At 41.2% G+C, this 25,902-nt stretch overlaps 1 protein-coding gene across 1 annotated transcript in view; it reads left to right on the top strand.

Annotated features, from left to right (window-relative positions):
- Positions 1-25,902, top strand: part of acbd6 (acyl-CoA binding domain containing 6) — a 35,518-nt gene that overhangs the window by 7,946 nt on the left and 1,670 nt on the right. The window contains exons 5-7 of the mRNA XM_030434335.1: positions 4,078-4,183; positions 7,429-7,518; positions 24,476-24,506. Coding sequence (XP_030290195.1) covers positions 4,078-4,183; positions 7,429-7,518; positions 24,476-24,506 — 227 coding nt within the window. The remainder of the gene's footprint in view (positions 1-4,077; positions 4,184-7,428; positions 7,519-24,475; positions 24,507-25,902) is intronic.

The raw sequence follows: 25,902 nt of genomic DNA, 5'->3' as shown, positions 1-25,902 counted from the left end.
GTGAAGTTTCTTTAATTTAATTATTGTTCTTTACATCAAATGTCTGTATTTGTTCAAGCAGTTACACATAGCCAAATTAGCAAATACACAGATTGGTTGCTCAGATGGTTGCTCGTATTGCTGCCAACTGTTTTTATTTGTTGCTATTTTAATACATGCAAGAAGGATAGATCAGTGGTTTTCAAACCTTTTACCCAAGGCAACCCAAAGGGCCAGCCAAACTGCCAAGGCACACCTGTAACCTAACATGTGTTATCCAATACAGGGTTTTAAAGGACTTTTTGAGGGTGTAGAATTTCCCTCCGTATTCGAAAAACGTATTCCTTACTTGTTTTATAGTTTTATGCTGCACTAATATGTAGTTGTAACAAAATCACAGGGCATGCCTGGATCTGCCTCACGGCGCAGCATTTGGGAACAACTGCGATAGATATTCAAATGCATTATAAACGGTCACCTTCTCTTTAACCTCAAAGAAGTCAGGATAAAAATACTTTTGGACATCCTGAGAAAACTGAAAAATGAACATACCCGGGCGACTATTTAGCAGAGGTGGTGAGGGGCTCAGATTATGACACAATATTTTTTTTTAAAGCTGTCGGTTGCAGAAGTTAAAGTATTTCAAGTAGTAAAGCAGGTACCAATCATTAAGGCTGAGTCTTCAGTGCTAGCTCAGGTTAGCTTCTAACTCATGTTGTCCAAAATATTATGATAATATCATAATGTAATATTTAGATAGATAATATATATAAATAATATTATAGTCCAAAATAGATATCTGAAAAAAAACATTGAAATATGGTTAAATACTCATTTTTCACAGTATCCATACTCCAGTACTGGCTGTTTTTTTTCACTTACCCCACTTGACAGCAAGGTGACACATGCACCTCTGTCGTGCTCACTTAGCTCCGCCTCCTCCAGAACTCAATGCACTCACGTGCGTTTTTTTATTAACACACAGTGGAAACTTGTAATTAGCAAAAATACCGTAATGCCAAAAACTAATATTACTTGATGACAAAATTACAAAATGATGAAAAATACTCATCTGAATGAAGACGACAAAGATGAGGGTCTTTATTACATAAAAAAAGGACTATAAACAATTAATCCATAAACCAAGTTGTTGCTGATGACTAATTGATTAATTACATAATCATTTTAACTCTGCGTCCAGATCCTGACACATCATTGTTTGTCATTAATGTAATCAGTACGTGACAACCTTAAACAATAGCTTTAATCATTGTGTCATAAAGCCCCACTGCTCTTTTTCCCTGAAGGTTGATTCCTTTATTTCATAAAAGTATACAATATTTTCTGACGTTAGTGAGTGAATGTGGTCTTGCAGGAAATTCTTGTTGAAATCCTTGAAGTTGAGTTTTGTGCGTGAATTTGATAGCCAGAAAGGAATTTTAAGGAAACTGAACCTTCAACCTTTTTATAATAGTGTCAAATTACAGGGCTGTAACGAATTGTAGATTGATAAAGAATTAGTCGCCAGTTATTTTGGTAATCAAACCATCGATTTCAGTTATTTTCATGCATAAATGTTAAACATTTGCTTGTTTCAGCTCCTTAAATACAACAATTTGCTGCTTTTCTTTATCATTTATGATGGTAAATGAAGAGTCTTGTGGTTTTGGACTGTTTGTTCATTTTGGGCTCTGGGAAGTTTTTGCCACTTTATTGAGGATTAATTGATGAACCATGAAAATATTTGGAAGATTAATCAATCATGAAAAAAACTTTTAGTTGCAGCTCTACAAAACTAAATTACATCTATAGTGTTTATGTGGACGACAGGCCTCAGTGTCTCCCTTGTGACTGGAGTTAGGTGTGTGCTGTGCAGCAGAGCAGGCAGGCGTCATAGACAGGAAGTGGGGGATTTGGCCTTGGGGATGACTGACTTACTGCGTGGGAGTGGTAAAGCGGCGGGCATGCGGGGTTTCAGTCAGACAATGGCGCACTAAATTCAATTAATCTGAATGGCCGGCATGGGTAAGAGGGGAGGGGAAGGCGTAAAGCTCTAAATGAGATTTCGCCCCTTTTCTCCCCTTCACCCAACAGCCCTCCTTCACCACCACCACCAGCAGCAGCAGCAGCATCCCTGCACCCTGCCTCCCCCCAGCACTCACTCCTGTCCCCAATGCCAGGAGGTGATTAGAGAGACAGAGATATAATCAGAGGTGGGATGGTGCTGCTGTGTGTGTGTGTGTGTCGCGTGCCAGCGTTCCCTTGGGATGTGGCACGTGTGGCTGCTGCTTCAGTATGAGACAGACAGAGCATTTATGTTTTTATGTTATCCGTGATATCTGTGTTTGATGAATAAATACTTCACAAGCATGGCATTAGCTTTATTGGGTGTGCACACACTTGAATAGACGTGCAAGACAGTTAAAGGGTCAGTTCACCTTATACAGAAAAAAATATTTTCTCACTCATATTTTCTCACTCTCACTTCCATGTATTCGTCCATGTTTTGACATTGTTTGTGACTTCAGCAGAAAGTAGTCCCGACTAGACTGGCACTCAGTAGAGAGTAAGGATGCAACGGTACAGTTTTCCCACGGTTCTGCATGCATCACAGTTTTTGGGCCACGGTAACGGTACGGTTTCAATATCTTAATATAAAACTACTCAGACTATCAAAGGCAATATTGCATTGTAAAAATAATTGCACAATTCTTTGTGCATTGTCTGTGGTAACAGAAATTTGGATATTTGCTCTCTCTAGCTTCCATTCAGTCACTAGTTCTTCAGCCAGGTGTTCACTTGTGTGGCTCTTGTACAGTGGATGAGTCTGCAGCACAAAGCCCCTCATTTCCCAATCAAGTAGTGTACAGTCACTGTCAGGTAGCTTACTGTTGCACGGGAGGTCCAGCTATCGGTTGAGAGAGCAAGGTAGGGTCCTTGCCTCAGTTAGTTTTCAATATCCCCCCGGCATACTTCATAAAGTTCTGGGATCACTTTACTACTAAAATGGGTGCGGGAGGGTACATGATAATGAGGTTCAACTGTTTTCATCATGTGACGAAATCCGTTGTCCTCAACCACTGAATACGGCTGCATGTCTTTCGCTATGAAGACGCCCGCTGCTTTTGTTATAGTTTTGTGTTTTTCCGAGTTTGTCGCATACAGCTGTTGGAGGGCCACAGCATTTGTCGTTCAGCATTTGCATGCAGAGCGCTGATTGGCTCCTAGTAAATTCAGGGACGTTCTGATTGGCTCTGAAGGCAGCATGAGCAGCGCATGGCACTGAGCCTGAACAATGTGCTGCTCTCATGCCTCTGCTCCTGAAGTGATCACACAGCATGCGCGGCTGCACAAAGTTTTGAAAAAGTTTTGTGACGGGGCAATGTACCGAAAATGCCGTTGTTTGCCGTTGTGCATTGAACCGAACAGGGCGTATTGAACGGTTCGGTAAAATACCGAATATTGTTGCATCCCTAGTAGAGAGTATACAGGCTAAAGAGTCCCCATTAAATTCAGTCAAGCCTAATCCAATATCAAATAATACGTCTTTAAAACCCCTAAATCTAGATTTTATTTTGGCTTGGCATCAAATTGTACGCCAAGATACCAGCCACCTAAATACACATGATTTCATCAATCAAGATATGCATGATTACCTGAAAAATTAAAAAAAAAGGACACACAGTTAAAGAAAGTGAGAGGAAAAAAACTTGCATCCGCCCCTTTATCCGAATCAGCACCAAAAGTTGATTGGGTCTATTTTGGGCTGAGATCCATCCTTCACCCAAGTTTCACGGAAATTCAACCAAATAGACACAGGCAAAAACATAACCTCCTTGGTGGTCTGCATATTATTCAGATAAACCAGGAAACAGAATGTATGAAGAAATGCTGCTGTTAATTTTTCAGAAATGAAATCCATTCACCTCCAGAGGCTCCTGAAGTCTTCGACATATATCTCAAAATCAGGACAAGTGAAACCAAAGAAGGTCATCTGATGCACAGATGTGCAAAAAAAATGACTGACTTGCTGTCCTGCTCTCTCTCCCTCTCTCCCCCTCTCCCTCTCTCTCTTTCTCTGTTTTGTATCACTCTCAGGGAAGAGGACAAGAACATCTTTGACTACTGCAGAGAAAATAACATCGACCACATCAGCAAGGCCATCAGCTCCCAGACAGTGGATGTTAATACTAAAGATGAAGAGGTAACTACAAAACAAGGCGCCTTGACATGTTAAGTGAAACCGAACTGGTGGCATGTGAGAGTTATTACCATGACAATAACACTGTTGCAATTATTTGGGAAAGTGAGTAACAGCGGTTTTAAGGGCTAAAGAAATCAACAGTTTATTTGTCCATGTGTGCAGGGATCTACCTTGCTGAAGTGTCCTTTATTTAGTCACTGTGTCTTTGCCAGCTGCAGGGTTGTTCTCATGTGCTCTGACCTCTTGTACAGAGGGGCAGGTGAAAATAATCAGTGGAACATCATGGAAAGTACAGGTCACTAGGGGATGCTTCATGCAGCCCCTTTTTGGCATCGTTACATAATGGTTTCAATGAATCTGAAGCCACAAACGCATGGGAACTGCTCCTCAGGCCGAGATGTGTAAATTGTGCGAACTGCTATTACCATCGCAAGGTGTTTTCTGGATTGACCCCGAAATCCATTCATCTGCCCTGGATTCATTATCGTCCAGGCCAAATGGCTCGATCCCGGCCTCTCTTTCATCACAGCCGCTCTTCAGATAAGCAGACGGGTCGGCTGGTGAGTTCCCAGCCAAAGGCCAGATGGTTGAGGGACCTCGGCAGAGAAAGCTTTGTCTGCCGACTTCCATTGTTGTCATTTGCTCACCTGCAGCGCAGCTTGATCAACAGCAGAGGGCAGTGGTGAAGTTTCACATCAGCAAGACGCCTGATCTGCCTCTGCAGCCCAGAGAGAGAGGCAGAGCAGCTCCATTCAGACTCTGGGTTTGTGACCAAATATTCACCTGTGTTATATATTCTTGTAGTAACCAACAGAGCAAATACCGGTTTAGACTGCTAGTGTGTGGAGAATTTTTAGAGCACATTAGGACATGCTTCATGCATTTTCCACAATGCTCTTTTTTCAAAGGATAATTAATAAACAGCAGCCATTTAGCATCATGATTGTATTTAAGTAACAATAAAAAAAAAAAACGGGAACGGAAATCCAGTGAAACCAAAAGGTGAATGCAGTGTTTAGTCAATTAAAAGAGAAAATACAAGCAGTAACATTTTCTTCTGTATGAAAAAAAACATATTGAAAAGGCATATACTTCGAAATCACTATTGAAGATAAACAGGAGGAAGGTGATGATGTCAGATTATGCTATTTTAATGTAATTCATATAATTCAAATTTGGGACAAGTCAAAACAAGAATACAGTTTCCATTTTCAATAAAAAATCTATCAAACACTGTCCATAGTTTCGACATAAATTAAATAATTGTTCTTTTTATTGCTTCACTAAAGAATGAATGAAGGTTTTGACCACAAATAAAACATTTTACTTATCAGTTCTAAAGCAACATAAATATAAATTATAGTTCTGTATAACATTCCTTCAGTTTGAAAGATTGTAGCCCACCAGTAGTTAACGTTAATTAATTAATTAATTAATTAGTTATTTATTAGTTAATAAATGGAGTATGCTAACATAAACGACCAGCTCCCATCACAACACAGAAGTTCTACAGAGCCCCTTTAATGTAATGTATTTGATTTGAATTATTTGAAACAATTGCTGCGACTCTCACGGAAAAGCGGAAAAGAAAACGAACGAACGAACAATTGCTGTCAAGTTTTACAAATAGCTAAGCCGTGCATCTAAATCTATGTCATTAATTAGAGGACCTTTTCAGGTGTAGGTGTATTACAGCCACATAAACTGGTGTGACAGAGTAGAAGATCCTGAACTGGGGATACAGTGCTGCTCTGAGTAGCACCATAAAGTAGGAGTACATTTTGCATACATACTGTACTGTAATACTGAAAAGAATTCATGTGGGGTCCATTTATATGTGTGGTTAGAGATATCCTTTCCTTTATTATTGATAGTAACTGCTAATCTTTTCATTATGGGAGTGAGCATGGATTTGTCCTCCTTGAGAAGGAAGTGCTTAACATTTATTACCTGTAGTTTACCTTTCTGGATAATTCAGCCCTGATAGGCGGAGACCCTTCTTAATGCACTTGCTTCTAAATAACGAGGCTGAACCCAACTTTGAATGTTTCTGTAAACAATCACAACATTAAATGACTCACTTTGACACGTTCATTGTTATATTAAAGGGTCATTTTTTTACACTTTCACAAGCAGATTGTTATTGGAAGCATCTCAACAGAAACAAAACAAATGTAAAAAAAACCTTCTTGCTTAGTCTTTCCACTGATTAAACAATCACCAACTCTGGTGAAGTTGAAATGAACCCCTGATTCACCGAGGTTATTATGTGAAAATATCAGGAGAGAAGAAAGAGCGAGGTCGGACATCAGAAAAGAGGAAACAGCGAGTAGACCCAATTCCTAAACTTTTTGTCATTATTAGTCATTCAGACCAAGGTTTAAAAACACTGGAATTACCCTTTAATAATGGTAAACCAAATTCCAACTAAACACTTGTTTTCATATCATCCTGATGGAAACGGTAAACTGTGAGTCTTCAGTGAAATGGTGGCCAGCAGTCAGCAGCAGCACACCTGGAGGAGAGCAGGAAACAGAGGGAGGCAGAGAGAGAGAGAGCAAGGCAGAGAGAGAGAGTCCAACTTATTGGTATTCTGGCCTGGCTCATAAGTATCCATTTTAACATGCAGCCACGGTGATCAATATGATTTAAGCAACCGAACTGGACTTGGAGAGTTTGCTTTACCTAATTGGCCTCACTGAAAAATGAGCTTGCGTGGTTTTATTAGAACAAGGATCTTGGACCTTAGGAAAGGATCGAGTGTGTGTGTGTGAGAGATAGTGTGGGGGGTTACTGATCAGGGGGCTGCTCTTGTTTTGTGCACAGTGTCCCATCAATCAAGCTTTGCAGACTGTGTGCAGGTTACTGTAATTTGTGCGCGAGTCCTCGATCTCTGCTTGCACCTTACTGCTCTTCTCGAAACACACAACTCCAACACACACACACACACGCGCGCACACACATACACAGAGCAGGCTACATATCTCGTCACTCTGTCCACTGGTCAGACTCTGAGTTCTGAATGTCTGTGCGTAATTTATTTTGTCTGAAAGCAAATAAACAAACGGAAATGAACTTGAGATGTGTGTGGAGAAAGAGGGTGCCCCTCGTGTGTCCTGCAATAAAGCTAAAGTAAACATATCAGTGCTGTTTATGTGTTTCAGTTCTACTCCACAACTTTTTGCACATGCCATGTTAAGTACCAGCCGCGTACCAGTAATCGTCTGGTGTGTTTGTGTTCTCAGGGTCGGGCTCTCCTGCACTGGGCCTGCGACAGAGGACACAAGGAGCTGGTGTCAGTATTACTGCAGCACAAAGCCGACATCAACGGCCAGGTGAGCACCAATTCTACGAGGTTATTGTCCATCGAAGTCAGATTTACACCCGATAGCTGCTACGGAAAGTCTTTTATTGGCAGCCAGATAGTGTGTTCAGTTTGTGTCTGAACCCTGCACATTTTCTAAAGCGTGGCAGAGTTTGTGTCCTCCTGTCTGAAAGGATAAGCTTGTTTGCTGATACTATCCCCATTCATTAGAGCGGTTTGAATGTGTGAAGGGAGATTTGAAGCATCTCTGTCAAGAGAGAGGATCCTCTGATAAATCCCAAACTGAAATTAATCTGAGTTGGTGATTGATGTGATAATTTATTGGTAAATCAATGAGCAGAAGCAAAATGAGCCTTTTTGTGTGTGTGTGTGTACGACAACTTCTTTGTTTACCTGGAGTGTCTTACTTGGAGTTATTGGCTTTAAAGAACCAAAGTCACACACCAATTTCAGGCTGCTATATGTTCTAGTTTCATTCTTATCAAAGACAGAGCAGCAACAACAGCTCCCATCAGTTTTTGACCTATGTTATATGGACTGAAAACACCAGAATTAGGTTTCAGCTTTTCAAAAAGATCGATGAAAGAAACCCTCTGCGGGAAAATACATTGTGGAACAGCTACTTGCCCAGAACTGGAGCAGGACTTTAGATATCTATTACGTTATTAGATTACACCCCTATAATCACATTAATTACTAAACTGGAGAGCTGGAGTTTTTTTAGGTGCTGGAAGAACATAAACATTAATGCAGTGCAGCAACTTAGAAACAAGGGTTGTTTTGTGTTCTTGTTTCTGTCCATCAGAGACCAGTTCATTCTGACATCTTGAATATGTCATTCTGCCGGCAAACAAAGATGAGCTGAACCTTTCTCTTCTTGAAGCTGTATTTTGTTTTAGAAGTGCATATGTCAAAAGGCCAACAGTAACATCTCCAGCATCCCTATTGCCATCCTCTCTTCTCTCTCCATCCCTTCCAGAAGGTCACCTTTAATTCACTTTGTCCCACCGACAAATCCCCCAGAGCTTTAGCGGACAGAGTTAGCTGTTAGCTAGCCTAGTCTTTAGCCTCCCAGAGGTTTAGCAGCATCCAGGAGGCTTTAGCTCCGGCGGTAAGCTGGCTCAGCTGCGCATCGGAGAAATTACTCCTCTTCCCTGCCCAGCAGGCACGACACAGTGCAGTTCACCGGGCTGCATGCTGAGGCTTTAACTGTAAAGGCCAAATCAATTGGAAGTAATCAGGCAAATTGTTTTACGTTGCACAACCCACATAATCAGGACATTTCACAAATGACTTTCTCTTTTGTGGTCATGTGTGGCCCCTTTTTTGTTTTGAATGCCCACAGGGATGGGGTGGATTTGCGGCGAATGGTTCATAAAAGACTTAACAGTGGGATAACTACAAAACACTTCACTAATGATTTAGAGCCATATCAAGATAATGACAGCAGAGGAGGGAGGATTGATGTATAGACAGAGGCTTTTGTCCTTTTGTAAAATGTATTTACAGCCGTGTATCTGTCATTACAGTATAAATTGATATTCCCCATGTGCCAAGATTTTTCAGCAGTCAAAGATGCAAACATAAATCTTTTGCCAGGTAGTGATGATGGATGGCTGAACTTGAGCAGACTTTAAGAGTTTTGTCTGATTTTACCGTTTTTCATATAACAACATGGAGGGAAATGATTCAATCTTTAACCTTAAAACTTTTGTATTGCAGCCAACAGACAGAAAATAACAATAATCTAGAGATGTCAGGTGTATTTCAATTGTTTTTAATCCTGTTCTGCTTTTGAAAATGAGCAAATATGTGTACATAAAGGAATTAAAACCTAGGTTGATGTTTCAAAAGGAGCACTTGTGCATTCATGTGATCTGGACCTTTCCACCTGCACATCTCTCAGGTGTTAGAGGAAGCTGGCTGTAAAGATGACTGAATATTAAAGACACTGGACCTCTGCGGCGGAGTTACTGGGAGCAGATTTATGAGGTGGCAAAGAGGTGGCTGAGAGAAAAATATAGTCAGCTAAATCACACCACTCTGTCGCAATGCCAAATTATCTCACTGTGTAAAGCTTACAGAGCGATATGCTTCTCATTAGAACCTGCTCGAACATCCTTTTGTTTTGTTTTTCTTTGGGTTAAGTCAGTGGGGAAAGAACGACGAGGAAGAAGTGTAGGAAAGGAAATAAGTAGCTTTCTGTAATATTAGAGAAAGATAAAAGTCTGACCAGCTACTCTACTCTTCTGTCACATATAACAAAGTGTATAGGAGGTTGTTTGTATGTTCATGAGAGGAATAGAGGAATGTTTGGGTTGTTTGCAAGCTATTACAGCAACCAGTAATCTCTCTTGACCTCCACCAACTGCCGAGCAACCAGTAAATAAAGATCAAACATGATTTATGCTTAATTTGTTGATTAAAAAAGAGGGAGGGGGAGGACTTGAGAGTTTAAACAAAAAGTATTATTATTTGCTTGGCAAAGGAGGAAAATCGTTTGATTTAATCAACTGATTGTTTTAGAGAAGTGTTCCCAAACCCTGGTAACCTGCATTAAGGGCTCGTTTGATAGTTAATCCTGGATCAAGGCAGCGAGGGACGACAATAGGTAGCTGTGTGTGTGTGCTTGAATACACAGATCCCAGCTCTGCCACCTGCCAATTGTAGATCAGGCCCTGGTGTTGCTACTGTACATTAAACCCCACCCCCACCTCCACCCGTCCTTACTCGCTGCTCACTCACACAGAGAAAGTGGGGCAGACAGCACAAACTGTGGGAAAGATGACAGTAAAAGCTCACTCAACGTAATAATGGAAATTAAGGCTTAAACACTGGACTTATATTCTGTGTGCTAGAATGTTTTTAAGAGCATTAATGAGGCTTCAGTTTAAGACATTCCATCATATCAGTAAAAACAGATCTCACATTACAAAGTCATCACTAATCAGAGTTTGGTCATCTTTTGCTTTAAAGATGATACGACTAAAGCGCTGAATCAAACTTTTATGGGTAATGACAAGTATATGCCGATAGCTGATATTGAATATATTCCTTTTCAATTTATTCTGATCAGATATGATTTTAATCATGATTTTGCTGTGGACAAAATAAGATCACCACTGGGTTTCTGTTTCATAGCTTTCAATCATTTCGCATGGCCTTTTGTCACATGGAAACGTAGATGTTTAAATTTCGTTTTTAATTTTGAGCATTTTTCTGACAACATTATGATATCAACAACAACTTTTCAATGTAGTTTATAAAGAAATGACAGAATTATACAGTTTGAACAGACTCAGTCATCTGACCTAATATCTACAGTGTCTATGACAGATAATAACGGTATCCATATTTGACCAAAGTTCTTTAAAGAACCTCCAAGACTGAACCTCAGATTTGTCCATCTTTACATTTTACAGAAATCAAAATATTTCCAACACTATCCAGCTGTAATGAGAGGTAACTGACCTGATTTAGTTAACAATGTTTTAAGACAAAGTTTGTCTGTCTACAGGAGATATAGAATATGCAAAACAGCATCTGCCAGACTTTTTCATTTTTTTTTACACATTACAAGTTCTTTTGTACAGATTACACAAATAAGATACAACCCGCTAATTGCTGAACATGCCAATAGGCAGATTTTGTTAAGCTTTTATAGAGCCAGACTGGGTGTTTCTCCCTGCTTTAGACTTTGAGCTAAGCTAACTGGCTGCTGGCTTTAGTTTCATATTATCAATACAGATGTGGTATCAGTCTTCTTATCTAATTCTTCTTAGCGGAAGCATATAAACCAGTTTCTCAAAACAAGATGGCTCAGTCATAATCTGGGAGTCTTGTATATTTGTTGATTTTAATTAATAATGTTTTCTTTTGTGTGGCCTACAGTTGAGGAGTTTTTTCCTTTCATTGGTCTAGACGTGTTTGTGTGTGTTTGTTCTCCCTGTGGTCATTCTCTGTCCAGACGGTGTAATCCCACACCCACCTTCCTCTAACCCTCCCAACAAGCTGTAGGGTTGCCATGGAGATATGCATTAATAGAAAGGCCCATGCATGGAAACTGGAGTCGAAAAGGCAGGGCCAGAGTGGATTTTCACAATGTGTGAGTGAGTACTGAGAGGGTGAGGGACAAAGGTGGGATTAGTGTGACAAAGAGGAAGGACAGGTGAGATGCAGGTTAACACAACACAGACACAATATCAGGAAGGAAACACTGTTAAGGTTTAAAGTAACATGGACGTGTCTCACATGCTTTTACTCGACTCATGCCTGCCTTTTTTTTTTTTTTTTTTCTCCTTTCTGTCCGTCTCTCTCTCTTTCCCCTCTCCTCATCACTCTCCCCCCCTGAGCTCCCATCCCCTTCACTCCATCCCTCCCTTGCCTCTCCGCCTCTACTTTGTATTAAAACAACATGATCCATGAGGCGGGGAGGGCGACTCGCAGCACCGCTAATTCTAATTAATCCAGCGTGGTAGCACGGCCACGGCAGGCCCCAAGCGCTCCCAGTCTATCAGATAGAAATTCATAACTTAATTGAGGTCAGAGCCTCGAGCCGGCAGAACAAAAGTCTCCAGCCAGGACCAGCTAGATCAATAGTAATAAATATCTGACTGGGCGGCCTACAATTGGTGGCTAGAGAGCACAACAAGTCTTGTACACGTAGTCTGCATGTAGAACCTGCAGGGATATCTTATTTTCTATGTCTAATGTGTAGAAAAATTCACAGTTTGTCTAGTCTACATTCTACAGTTTGTGTTTGTTGGCCTGCATGTAAAACACATAGATGGCGCTCTGTATACAGACGACAGCATGGCTGATTTGTAATGGCAAACTCTCTTTTAAGGTATGGATCCACTAATTTGATATCGATGAGGGCTGTGTGGGCGGACTCGCCTATGGACTCAAACGCTGAATTAATGACTGTGTGGGACCCCAACTCTTGACTTGATTATATACATTTTTTTGCTACTGTATACTTCTCATAATGTTCATATTTATGCCTTCCCTACATTCTTAGCAAGTTGAGCCACCAGAAATATGAAGGAAAACAACAACGAAAAAGTCATTCACACATAGCTCTCAAAAATGGCTTTGTAAACCATTCTTTTGAAAACCAAATCCAGTTTACACTTTTTTTTTTTACATGTGCTTGCATCGTTCCATAATTTAACCCCATCAATTTTTTAACCATAAAGCATCACGCAACACAGATCTTGGTGACAATTCTCTAACATCCAGATTTTTGGATACAATCAAAATGTTTGTTAAGCTGATATGAATGATAAAGTGTTAATATCATCTTGAGGTACATTCACAGTTAAAGCCAAGGCTGCTTCACCAGTTTTGGCTATAGCCAATAGCTATTTTTATCATAAATCAATCTATTAAATGTAATCAATTAATCTTTGACCCTGTAAAACATTCAAAAGTAGTGAAAAGTGCCTATCACAGTTTTCGATTAAGTATCTTAATAATCCAGCATTGCTTTGAAATAGTGCAGATGTACTGCATGTTGAATGAATGGAACAAATATAAAATGTCAGACTTTATAAATATGGACCACTGCAATTACCAAATAGCATAAGACTGCCTTTTTTCTCAAAGCAGAAAGTGTTTAAGACGGCTGCAATAAAGTTTTCTCAGTTTGTGCCAAATCCTCAGCTCACAAATCAAAAAGCATGTCAGGAAAACATATTTCATCTTAATCAAAACGAACAAATCTGAAGCATTAGCGTCTGTTCATGCACATTTCTCATGGAAAAGCTTAATAAACCTTTATCGATATTTATTATATATCATACTAAAGTTGCAACATTCATCAAAAATTAAATGTATAGCTCTACTGTGGCATTTTAGAGCTTTTTGAATTCAAGCTCAGTCTGCTGTTGTTGCCAACACTGAACCCTCTCATCTGTGTCCTCTACTTTGGTGTCAACTACTTGTGTGATCAAAGTGCTAAACACACACACACACACACACACACACACACCATGGTGTGGTTGATTGAAATTCTATGGTGGAGGCATTATTACACGTTTGTATCCCTCCCCTTTCCCAGCACTGCCTCCTATAACTAATGGCTCAGTCAGGCCAGTCATAACAAATATCCAGCCAGATTCGTCATAATTGTGTGTGCGCATGTGTGTTTGCGTGTGTGTTTGTCTGTGTGTGTGTGCGCGCATGTGTGTTTGTAATTGTGCAACCTCCCCAGAATCTATAGGGTCTTTAAGAAAGAGAAGCCAGCAAGGTGGGAAAGTAAGAAGACAGAAATTATCAAGGAATTGGAGAGTAAAATGGGATGGAGAAAGAAATAGTGTTGGTAAACATAGATACAAGATGGACACATGTTAGATTTGGACTATATGACGATATATATTTTCACACATTGTTGATTTTTTTTATATTTTATTGTTTATACTACGGCACATGTGCCTAAAACCTCTCTGAGTCTAGTGGGGAATGTTACAAATCAATCAGCATGCTTCATCAATCTGCCTCAGATATCCTGTGTTTATTTGGAGTGTCGTGTGCACACTTGACAATTTGCACTAAGCACCCACAACATGCAATTAGTATAAAAACTGTAGGGGCAAAAAAAAAGGTGAGCTAGTCGGACAAAGCATATCCAATTTCAAGATTTTATTCAAAATCAGTTCCCAATACAATCAGTCTATCTGAGATTTTATCATATATGCTTCCAACAACATTTCATTTCTTTGGGGGACAACACCATCTACCAGCTGTATAATGGTGTTGTTGATTTAGTAAACTATAGCTCACGGCTAACTTAAATTAGGCCAGTCATCCACATTGGACATTCACCATTAGCTAACACTAATGGCAAGGCAAGGCAAGTTTATTTGTATAGCACAATTCAGACACAAGGCAACTCAAAGTGCTTTACAGGCGCACACAAATTACATTAAAAGACATAAAAATCTCATTTAAAAGACATTGAAATTGCAGACATTAAAAATTGCATTCAAAAACAAGTAAAAGCATTAAGAAACAAACATTAAAACAATTAGGCTAAAATAGAAAAGCTTCAAAAGGGATAAGACTACAATAAAAGTCACAATGCAGTTCAAGATTTGAAATTGCTTCAGTTAAAAGCAGTGGCAAAAAGAAATGTTTTCAGTCTTGATTTAAAAGAGGTGAGAGTAGGAGCAGACCTGCAATTTTCAGGGAGCTTATTCCAGATATGTGGCGCATAGTAACTGAATGTTGCCGCTGCATGTTTAGTTCTGATTCTAGGGACTGAAAGCAGACCGGTACCTGATGATCTCAGAGGTCTGGATGGTTCATAACGTGGCAGCAGATCAGAAATGTATTTTGGCCCGAAACCAGTTAGGGCTTTATAAACCAACAGCAGGATTTTGAAATCTATTCTTTTATAGACAGGAAGCCAGGGTTTTTACACCGAGGTTTCTGGCTTGGTCTGTAGTTTCCAAAATTACAAACTGAAGCTGAGCAGAGACTTTTAGTCGTTCTTCCTTAGATCCAAAAACAATTATTTTAGTCTTATCTTTGTTTACCTGAAGAAAACGCTGACACATCCAATCATTGATTTGTTCAATGCATCTACTCAGCAATTTTATGGGATTATAGTTCCCTGGTGATATGGTTATATAAATTTGCGTGTCATCTGCATAGCTATGGTAGCAAATTTCATTGTTTTCCATTATCTGAGCCACTCAGTGGATATACTAGTTTGGTCTAGCTACCGGAAGACGCGGATGTCAACAAACAGGTAAGTAGCTGCTTGCACAAACACACTGTTTTAACTACTTTTTTATTCAGTTTGAGTCATACACGCTACAGTGCTGTGTGCTAAGGTGTCTGCTGATGTTGCATAACTTTTGGTGTGAGATGTGGAGCATGTTAAGACGCTTAAAACACAGTGTAAAGTTCTGACCCCATGCTGTTAGCGTTCAATGCTAAGTCTCCGTTCACGGAGCTCTGCAATGGTTGGACCAAATGTTTTAGCGTCTTCGGTACTGGCAAGTCAAGGGTAGCTTGAGCAATGAAGCTGCATGTTTAAATCGACCGAAGTTCTCCTTTAATATTGGCAGGTTTGAAATGGGCCTATAATTATTCATTACTGATGTGTCTAGTAATAGTAATGTGTGCAATGTTGATGGTGTTCTGATGCACTCTTGGCGTGCTTGTCTGATGTTGGTCTCTCTCGAGTAGAATAGACAGTAGGGTATGCTACCTCTCTGACCCAGACGTGTCTTGGATTCTTAGTCAGATCCAGTCAGTATCCTCCCCAGCTCCACCCTACAAATATGGTCACATCTGGCTCCTGAAAGCCAAAATCAGAGTAACAGCAGGAGAGCGTCACCACCAGAGGAGCCAGTTGGTAAATCACACTTTTGATGAAGTCAGTCGGTAGAAGACAGAAAACGTCTTCTCCATCAAGAAAAGCCTTGGGACCATTCTTTGGCCTTATTTTAACAAATGAAACTTACAGTTTTGATAGATGCTAGCGGCATCTATGCTGACCTCTTGAGGAGCCGCCATTGTCGTTTTCGAATGAACAGTCCTTTTCTGCTGGTCGTGACTCTGTAATCAACCCTGTAGCTGGTAGTAGTTCCTCAAAGAACACTGATTGGTTCAATGCGTCTGTGCTCAGTCACTAGCACATCGCTGGTGAGATGGATTTGCAAGCTCACATGATCACATGATCTCCCGATTCCAGCAGCCACACAAGGAGAATTTATTGGTCCTGCATTTAGCCAAGTGTCTTTTAGTGTTTCTGATGTTTATTTGTTTTTCTTTTGGATGATCAAATCTGTCAGGCAGTTCTTTAAATGGTTACCATTTTCAGGCAAAAAGGAATCAGGACACACCTCAGAAATGTGTAATACAAACATGAAAGGCACCATGGGCACACACACCACTTGACATTTTACAAGTCACACTGTAAGGTGCTCTTACAGGATTCATGTTTAGTACTTGCTGCACATTAGCTCGACTCGATGAAATGAGAGCTGTTGCCGTGCTGTGTTAAAAGGGCCTATTGGACATAGATACAGTTATGAATCTATAATGTGAGCACTCAGAAAAGAGCCAGCGACTTGACAGTAATAGTGCAGCCTAAAGAGCCATTCCAGCAGGTAACAGTCCTCTTTGCCATCATCAGCTGTTGTTTCTTTCTTATTGGCCACTCACTGGGCCTTGCCTACACTCAACTATTTGATTTCCATCGTTCTTAACCATCCACATAAATTGTCAGGAGCATTAAAGCTGTCCTCGACCATTTCAGACAGAAAGAGGGGGGAGTGAGGAGTGAGAGAGTGAGAGCTGGATACAGACAGCGAGGGGAGGGGACGGGGGTGAGGAGAGAGAATAAACAAAGTAAGTGTTTTGCCTTCCATCAGTCTCCCGCAGTACTCAGCTTTATGAGTCCCTCACTCCAAATGCCTCAGCCGCAGCCCCCGCCGCCTGGCCATTGATTTTCAGATTACACTCTTTTATGTATTTATTTATTTCATATATTTCTTTTTAAACATCATCGATGAGCCGCAGGAGGACAGACGGGGGCCTCGGGCGATGTTAATTCTCAGTCTCAACCCTATCCTCCTCTCTGATGGCTTTAATGGAGGCTAAGGTGTCCCACGGGAACAAGCGAGCTTGGCGACACGGGGAGGGGAGGAAAGATGTGCATGAGGAGAACCGGGTTGGAGAGAAGGGAGAGATTTAGAGGAAAAGCAAGGCTTCTTTTGTCTGGTGTAAGTATTCTGGGTAAATGTTCAGGCTTTTAGAGGAGGTTTTACGCCAAGATTTAGCATGGCCTTAGATGCTCATGTTAGCGTTTGTTCAGGAGTTGTTTTTGGGTGGGCAACCTGTGCTGAAATCAGCTGCATCACACTTTTCAGCCTCTTGACAACAATGACACAATAAATCTCTATAATCTCTGGCATCCTCCAGGACCTCTGTGAGCTCTGGACCTGTGACTCATTCAGGATTTCCTCACCAAACTATGAGGTTGTGATGGCAGCGACTGGTGTAAGCGGGGTTGAAGGGATGGGGGACCACCGGGGCACTGAAGGACACTCCCAGGCTGTGTGAAGGACAGTGAGTTTTGGCGTCAGGCTAATTTGACCGTGGGTGGCAGTGCTCACACGCTGAGTGGCAAGGTTACCTCTCCCTGCTCAGAGAGGAGACCCAGATTCAATTAGGGCTGGCCCCGGTCTGCAGATCCATTTAACACAGGGGGCCTTCCCAGCTCTAACATACACAAACACACAGAGCTATACACAGCAAACATAGGGGCGGACTTGTGCATGTACATGTGTTTGTGTGATAGCTTTGTAGCTGCCTCAAGGGATTTCAGTGATGATTCTGCATGCACATTCATTATCAGTTATCTTTAGTTCCCTTTACGCATGAGTTAGTTGCTGTGTAAAATGTTTTACAATAACATGGACATCAAGAATTTGGTGGACTTTTCTACAAAGAGTTTTTCCTCAAATGCATCACCCACAAGGGAGGATTTTAAAACTGTGGTTTTAAAATAACTCTAACAATGAAATGAAACAGACTCACTGTTCTTTGTTACAGAGTATAGGGTTGAGCAAGTACTCAGTACAGGCAGTTTTCCTCTTAATGAGTACATGTGCCTTCTGAGTAGAATGTGTAAATATCATTAATCATGATGAAGGAAAATCCTCATTTGGTTGCTGACTGAAGTTTATCCAATTACGTTAATATAAAAATCTCAATCTGTAAATAGTTCTTATGATCCAAACATTAGTCTGAAGCTAAATTCTGAGGCTCTTCTCTAAATACTCTTCTAATAAATAATGCTTGAATGACACTCATTAGAGCTCATACCTCCGCCCAGGCCTGACAGTCCCCTTCTGCACTCACTAATAGATAGCAGCCACCTTAATTCACCAGTTTTTTCATCTTGATGCATGTATTATTCCCTGTGAAAGTAATGAAAATAACGTAGAATGCCCTATCTCATAAAGTGTGAGTGAAATTCCTGGATCTGTCCCTTTTTCTGGATCCACACCAAAAGTTAATGGGGTCTATTCTGGGCTGAGACCCATCCTCCATTCAAGTTTCATGGAAATCTGTTTAGTAGTTTTTATTTAATTCTACTGACAAACCAACAATCACACAAACCAAATCCTTGGTTAAGATAATTAACACCTTTCGGTTACTCCTGGTTTAAGCCTCACCTGTTCTGAGTGTGGTTACAGATACAGATAATTCAGTTGGTTGAACAGATGCAGATAAAGATGTACTAGCTCATCCCTAATAGATAACATACGTCAAGTGGCTGCAAGTTGATTTCCTTGCTATTCTGAAACCTCTACAACAAAACAAAAGCTCCAAAAATAAAGCCTATTGTATGTATTTGTAAAATGCTATTTATAATCACAAAAAAACCTAAAAAGTGCACAATCACCAGTATGGTGCTGTAAGTTGGTTCTGTCTGGTCCATGAAGTTTGTGCAACAGTAGCTGCTCCAGTTACCGATGGGACCTGATGAAGGAGGTCTTCGTCTCCTTCATCTTACTCAGATCTGTGTTCTGCTCTCTGATTAATGGCACCTGCTCATCATAATGCTATCTGCTGGAATCTGCATACCAATGATCCCAGTCGCCTATCGATTCACCCCTCATCTTCCCCACACACACCCTGGAGACACACATACACACACACACACACACACACACCCTTTCTCTCTCCCTCCCCCGACCACTGTCATTATAAAAGTCAGCAGCTGCTGCATGCATTGATCATAAATCATAATTGCTTGTCCATTTTTCCCCACTTGTTTAATGTTGCTGTCAGGGACAGTGAGGGGAGAAAGGGGGGAGGCGGGGAAAGCGAGAGAGGAAGAAAAGGCCAGAGAAAGTTTGCTGAAGAGAGTATATGATACTGAGAAAGAAACAGATCTAGCAGAGTTTAAGTTCCATGCAAAGCATGTGTTGGATTTGCAGAGCAAATTGCAGAGTGGTCATTAGAGAAAATACATTAGCCTTTTTATATTCAGTTGTAATGGTCGCACCTTCTTAAGAAACATGTTGGAAGTTTTTCTTTTAGATTTGCAGATAACCCATTAATCTCCCCCGTAACAAGAAACTCTGAAATTCTTCCACTGCTCCTTCTAAATGACTAAAACGCTCCTCTTGTTTTGTGATGTCGCCAAGATGAATGTCAATCATCGTGATTAAGGACTTGATTGTTTACAGTAATTACACTAATGTCTCAAAATTACTGTAGTCATGATTTATTGATGCTAAATTCCAGCACCTTTTAAGTAATATTTTTTCAATTCCAGAAAAAACATTTGTTAGTGAAAGACACTGATGAAGGCATCGCGTGCCAATAATGTTCTGTACCGCTTTGATTATAGGTGCTATTGAAAATAACACAATTAATTTCTACCAATAATAAATGGTAGAAAGATTCCACACAGAACAAACAGGGTGACACAGAAAGCATTTTTCTTCTTTTTTCTTTTAAGAAAGAGGAGGAAAAAGAAAATGATACACACACAGTGCTTTCTTCAGTCTCTTTTGCTGCAGCTGGTCTTAGATTTGAAAATACCTTTAAGCTGAGGCCACAGTCTACTTTCTGTCTCGGACACAGACGAACAGAGCGAAATGCAGACCCAGTTTTGAACAGAGATTGACTCAAGGGACCACTGTCCTGTTTGTGTCCCCAGACAGATTTAACTTTCCACCTCTGATATGCTCGTGATCCCTCCACTCAATGCTGGTGTAAAACAGCTCGGGTCGAGCTTTGGAGTTTTCTTGACCTGTTGTTTGAGGTCTATAAAGGGGGGCTGATGGAGAGAAACAGGTTAAAGCACTTTCCAGAAGTAAGCATCTGTGACAGTCCCATCATGTGTTCAGATAAACAGAGTTACTGCACGGCTAATGTTTTATTGTCAGTCTGACTCTGGGTTACATGGTCCTTCCTGAACTCTTCACGGATAATTTGACTGAACAAGACACAACTATGTAGACACAGTCATTTAGTGTCTGTCTTATTTTTGTCGTTTTATTTCTTTATAGATCAGAAATAATACTCTAATTAGTCCAAAGAAAGAGAAACTATGTGCTCATATCTCTCCACATCCTTGATCTGCTGTCTTTTTCCTCCATCCATCTTGCTTCACATCATTCGTGTGGTAGAAATGATAGATTGGTGCAACTTAAACTCAGCAAAACTGCAATTGTACTAATAGATCAATCCCTATCCATGCCGCTCCTAAGCATATTGCTCCACCCCATTAGGGTGATACACTACACAGTGCTGGATCTCTGCTGCTGCTGCTGCTGCTGCTGCTGCTGCTGCTGGTATTGTGCAAGCAGCTGCTTTATTGAGCACTCTGCTGACATCCAGCCCAGCATTTCTGCACCGCAAGGGGAAACTTTGGATGACATGTAAAAGCAAGGGGTTCGGTGCGACATGCCTCAGTAATGGGATGGGAACAGGGGGTATTGCAGGTATTGGGGGTGAGTGGTGGGATGGAGGTGGGATGGGGGGTGGGATGGGAGGGGATGGACTGTCTCTTCCAGGCTGCCTCCAAAGCAAATGGAAGACAATCCAATTTCCTGTGATTCCATCAAGCCTCTGTCCAGGACGCAGGGACATTAGGGAATGCTGAGAGGACAGGCCGCTGACCCCTCACATGAACATGCACGCAGCATGTACGCTGTGCACATACACTCACCATATTTCCCCACAAACATGCAGGTGTATCTGTAGTTTCTAGTTTCTCTTTTCCTTCATCTGTCAGTTCTGTTCCTGCTGTTAGGTAAGGCGCATTTTTTCTTTACACATTCTTACTGTGTGTGTGTGTGGGTGTGTGTGTGCGCACGCTTGTTGAACAACGGACTGCAGATTAGCGACCGCTTTAGATTAGGGCTTAAACCCCTTACACTTTAATTATGACTGTATGTATTTGTGTGCATCAAGGTCTTTCACTTGGCCCCGGCAGTAAACATCTGTCACTGTCTCATTGTGCTGAGGCTTTGTATGCGTGTATGTGTGCATGCATCATGTGCATGTGTGTCTGACTTAGGCTACTTTAGGGGACACTAGACTAAAGACCGGTTAGCTGGGGACCGGTTTTCCAACTGAGGACAACAGCTGACAAAAATTGATTTTGGGTCAGTGGTTAAGGTTAGTGATGTCCCCAAAAGTGACCTATGTAAACCTTTGTGTGTGTGTGTGTGTGTTTTCTGACTCCGGCTGTATAAGAGGACATTAGGCTTAAGATCAGTTAGTTGGGGACCAGTTTTCCAACTAGGGTTAGGCAAGTATATCTCAGGTAAAGTGACCTGAGTACAAAAATTTGTGTTGAAAATTGTTTTTTCCCTCGTGGTTTTCTAAACATGGCAGAACAGCCCTCTTTTTATATTTACATAAATATCCTGGAAGGTAAAATTCCCCCCGCAACACAATTGTATTGCCCAGTTCTATCTGCCATCTCTTCCTCTCTCATTGTGAGAGACAGACACAATATACGCAACACATCACAGGTTGTGATTTGACTCGCAGACAGACGGTATTGTTGTCTTGGGTTAACTACGGCACGCTTTCCACGCTGCTGGCGATTTGCATCTGTGCTCTGTGATCCACCCAGAGGGAATAGAAAGCTCTAATCCAATCAGCAGGTCCCTGAAGTGCTGCCCTTGAGAGAAAGAGAGGGAGAGAGAAACACAACAATAGGCTCACATTGCACTGGGCCCAGCTAGAGAAGGAAGACAGGAAAGGGATGAAGAAGGAAAAGGGAAGGAGGGATTAAAAAGGAATAAGACTGAAGAGAAGACTGAATGGAAAGAGAGAGAGAGGTGAATGTAGAGGTAAAGGAACGGTGACAGTGGGTGAGGTAATGAAAGAAAAGAGATGAGGGAGGTGTGGTTAGGTGGAGAGAGAGGTCAGAAGAAGAAGAGGAGGAAGGATTGGAAGAGAGAAGAGGAAGGACATGGATGTAACCAAAATAAGAAGGTGCCTGAGAGGATGTTCTGTTAGAAGGGCAAAGGTGGAGAGCCTAATGAATAATTTCACCATAACAGTTTGAGTAATTTGGAAGTATTTCCACCGCAGTGACATTTTTCGGCACTGAAGGAAATGTCACTGCGCCTGCTGGCTTTTAATCTGCCTCTGAGAGTTTGAAACCTTTTGTTCTTGGCTCAACGACAGCTCATGTTCTGAGAGAGGAGGAAACAGTTTGACTATTTATCATCATTATGAGGTGGAACAGTGATTAAGAGCTGAATCTCCTGTTGATGATGCCTGTCATATGTTGTGTCTTATTTCACCTGCACACACACACACACACACACACATTGTGTGTCCCCAATCCACAGTTCTAAGAAGAAATATATCTTTACCTTTGACCCCTTGAACCCAAGTATCGTTTTTACTGTTCAAAAAACAGACACCCACATATCAACCGGCACACTCACCCCCACTAACACATGTGCAGACTAAGGACCAGCTAGGATTTTCTCGTCACTCTCCTATATAATTTATCACAAAGATGACACTGTAAAAATTCATTTTTTTTTTTTTTTGTCAACAAATGTCATGAAAACTTAACAATTATGTTAAAGCCAAATGTTTGGTTTAAAATTAATTTATATGTTGATAAATTATGCAAAATTATAGTGAAATATGGGGAGTGGGAAAGAGACACTCACTTCAGCCTTCAAGCTCTGATGCTTGGTGCAAAAGAACTACTCTGGAAGTGTGAAAAAACAGCTGGAAACATGGCTGCGATCACAAAAATTGCTGGCAAAAAGAGTCCACATTAAAGTCGTTTTTTTGTTGTTTTTTTTAATCATGCTATACTATTGTTGAATTTGCTGTCGTTTGTAAATACACCTTTACAAATAACACAACAAAAGTTGCTGAATTAGTCTACAGTATTTTAAGCACCAACATTCCCAAGTAAGAGTGTCGCACCATCAATCAAGATAAGCTGTGATTTATTCAAAGGATACCGATCTTGTGTTAATAAAACAAAGTAGGTGATTGATATTTTTTTATTATTTTATAGTTATGATCACAGACTCTCACCACCTCCATAAACTCAGATTTTTCGGATGATTTATTTGGCCAAAAAAATACAAAACACACCGTGAACAAAGCTAAACTTTTTTTCTACAGTTTATTTAGATATCACAACAATGTTGTTATTGTTAATTCGTTGGCCACGATAATCGTGTAATAAAAACCTGATATTGTGACAGTGTTACTGATAAGTAATGGGAGGCAGGGACATTCTCCTGTTCAATGGAAACTGCCTAATTAAAGCGCAGATTCTTTCATTGGGATTCATTAACAATAAGAATAATATGGAATAACACCAACCTTTCGTTAAGACTCTTTAAGGCCTCCAATTCAGCTCTGATCACAAAAGGTCGGGATAGGTTGAGATCAGCCAAATGCTGGTAAAAATGCAAGTGTCTTGTCGATTTGCTTCATTCACCAGTCACCATTTTGAACATTCACTAGCCATTTAGCCAGTAGGCAAAAAGTAGCTACATTTTGTACCCAATATAGAATCCGAGGCTGGACTTGTCTGATGTTGGAGTTTAGATACGTGATGCTGGAGGCGCCTCCACTGTAATATGTTGAGTTTCAGCAGCTTGTTAGTTCGGGTTGATCAAAGCTGGAAGTCAAGTTGAAAGATTTGATTTTGCAGGTCACATGTTTCTCAAATCAATATCTCATCTTCTCATAATCCACCTTTTGGTACAATGAAAACACAGCACCCTGTGTCCACAACCAACAAGTCGGAGGTAATTGGTGTTCTAGTAGCTGAAAGTTTTCCTGGGAACTTCGAGCAAAGTAATGAAAATTCTCTTACACGCAAAGAAGGGATTTATATTTCTGATTTTATTTGAATATGCACTCTCTGGGGTATTTTATTCTCCCACTGGGCCACAGGTCTCTCGGTGTTAAGACTTGTTTTTGTCTTACAGGATAATGAAGGACAAACAGCGCTACATTATGGTAAGAAGGCCTCTTTTATTAATCTCGGAAAATGTTTGAAAAAATGCACAATGTATTTTCTTTTTTCTGCTATAAACCTTTTTGTAAGTGTATGTCTATATTTCAAATGGTGAATATTTCATTTTGGGACGAAAGCATCCACATTTACCATACACTGACATCATTATGTCGTCTGTGTGTGCGCTCTATTTATATATAGCACCTTGTTTTCTGTGCACACCCTCTCTTTGCCCACATTTGTCTCAAATTTGTCATCCTTGCCTCCTCTTCCTCGCACTCTCTGTCCTCCATTCCTCATGTTTATCTTCTACAGTTTCTTTCACCCAGTTTCTTTTATTCCTCTCTGTTGTATCCTGTGGGTGCATGCGAGTGTGTGTCCTTTGGTATGTATGTGTGGATGCCTGTCTGGTTTTGTTCTGCGTGTGTAATAATCGCCAGGCCTCCCAGAGGAAATCAGCACTGGTCCTTAGACTCCCCTGACCCTCTCGTGCCCCAGCACACACGTCCCTGAGGGGCGGTTCCCCTGTCCTCTGAGCCTGTGCGTGTGTGTGTGTGTGTGTGTGTGTGTGTGTGTGTGTGTGTGTGTGTGTGTGTGTGTGTGTGCGTGTGTGTGCGCGCGTGCGCAAGTGTGTGTGTGTGTGTGCGTGTGGCTGGACCATCTGTTGGTGGCTTTGGAGTGGGCATGTTGCATCACCCACCGGCAAACTGCACACACACAAACACAGACACACACACACTCGGCACCAGAGGAAGCCCTGAGGATGGGGCATAAAAAGATGACTAATAAACATAAGCGATGAACTCCAAGAGACAAATAGCAGAGAATGAAAATTCATTCCCACCTCTCTTTGCACAGGGCCACAGTGGCTGGCAAGTGATTAATTGAGGGTTTACTGCTCACCATAAATTGTTCTCCTCCTCTACGGCTCCCCTGAGGGCCAGCCACTTTTTACAGCTCAAGGCCCAGGCGAGACAACCTCCACGCGTACACACACGCGCGCCGCTGGCAAAATAAAATACTGTTTAGAGCAACAAGAGGAGGACTGCAAGCGTGGCTGGAAAAATAAGCCAAGCTTTGTTAGTCTGATTTGGCTGTAAGATAAGTGCTTTCTTATAGTGTTTGACACTCACACGCCTCACACGTTCCATTGACACACACACACTTGCTTACACACACACACATGCATTCCGATGTATCATCATATCTCATGCACACACACTCCTGCCAGCCAGCTCGCCAGCCACCCCTGGGCTGGAGGTTAAAAGGCCTGACTGTCAATCACCGCGGCTGCTGACATCAGCGATCATGGCGCAGCACACAGCCGGCTCTTTAAAAGGAGTGAGCGATTGACACCGACAGAGAAGAGCACTCAGAACAAGAGAGAGGAGATGAGGG

This window comes from Sparus aurata, chromosome 11 (genome assembly GCF_900880675.1).
Source record: "Sparus aurata chromosome 11, fSpaAur1.1, whole genome shotgun sequence".
In the NCBI taxonomy this organism is placed as follows: domain Eukaryota; kingdom Metazoa; phylum Chordata; class Actinopteri; order Spariformes; family Sparidae; genus Sparus; species Sparus aurata.
The sequence above is the reverse complement of the archived record's forward strand: the minus strand, read 5'-3'. Positions and strand labels throughout refer to the sequence as shown.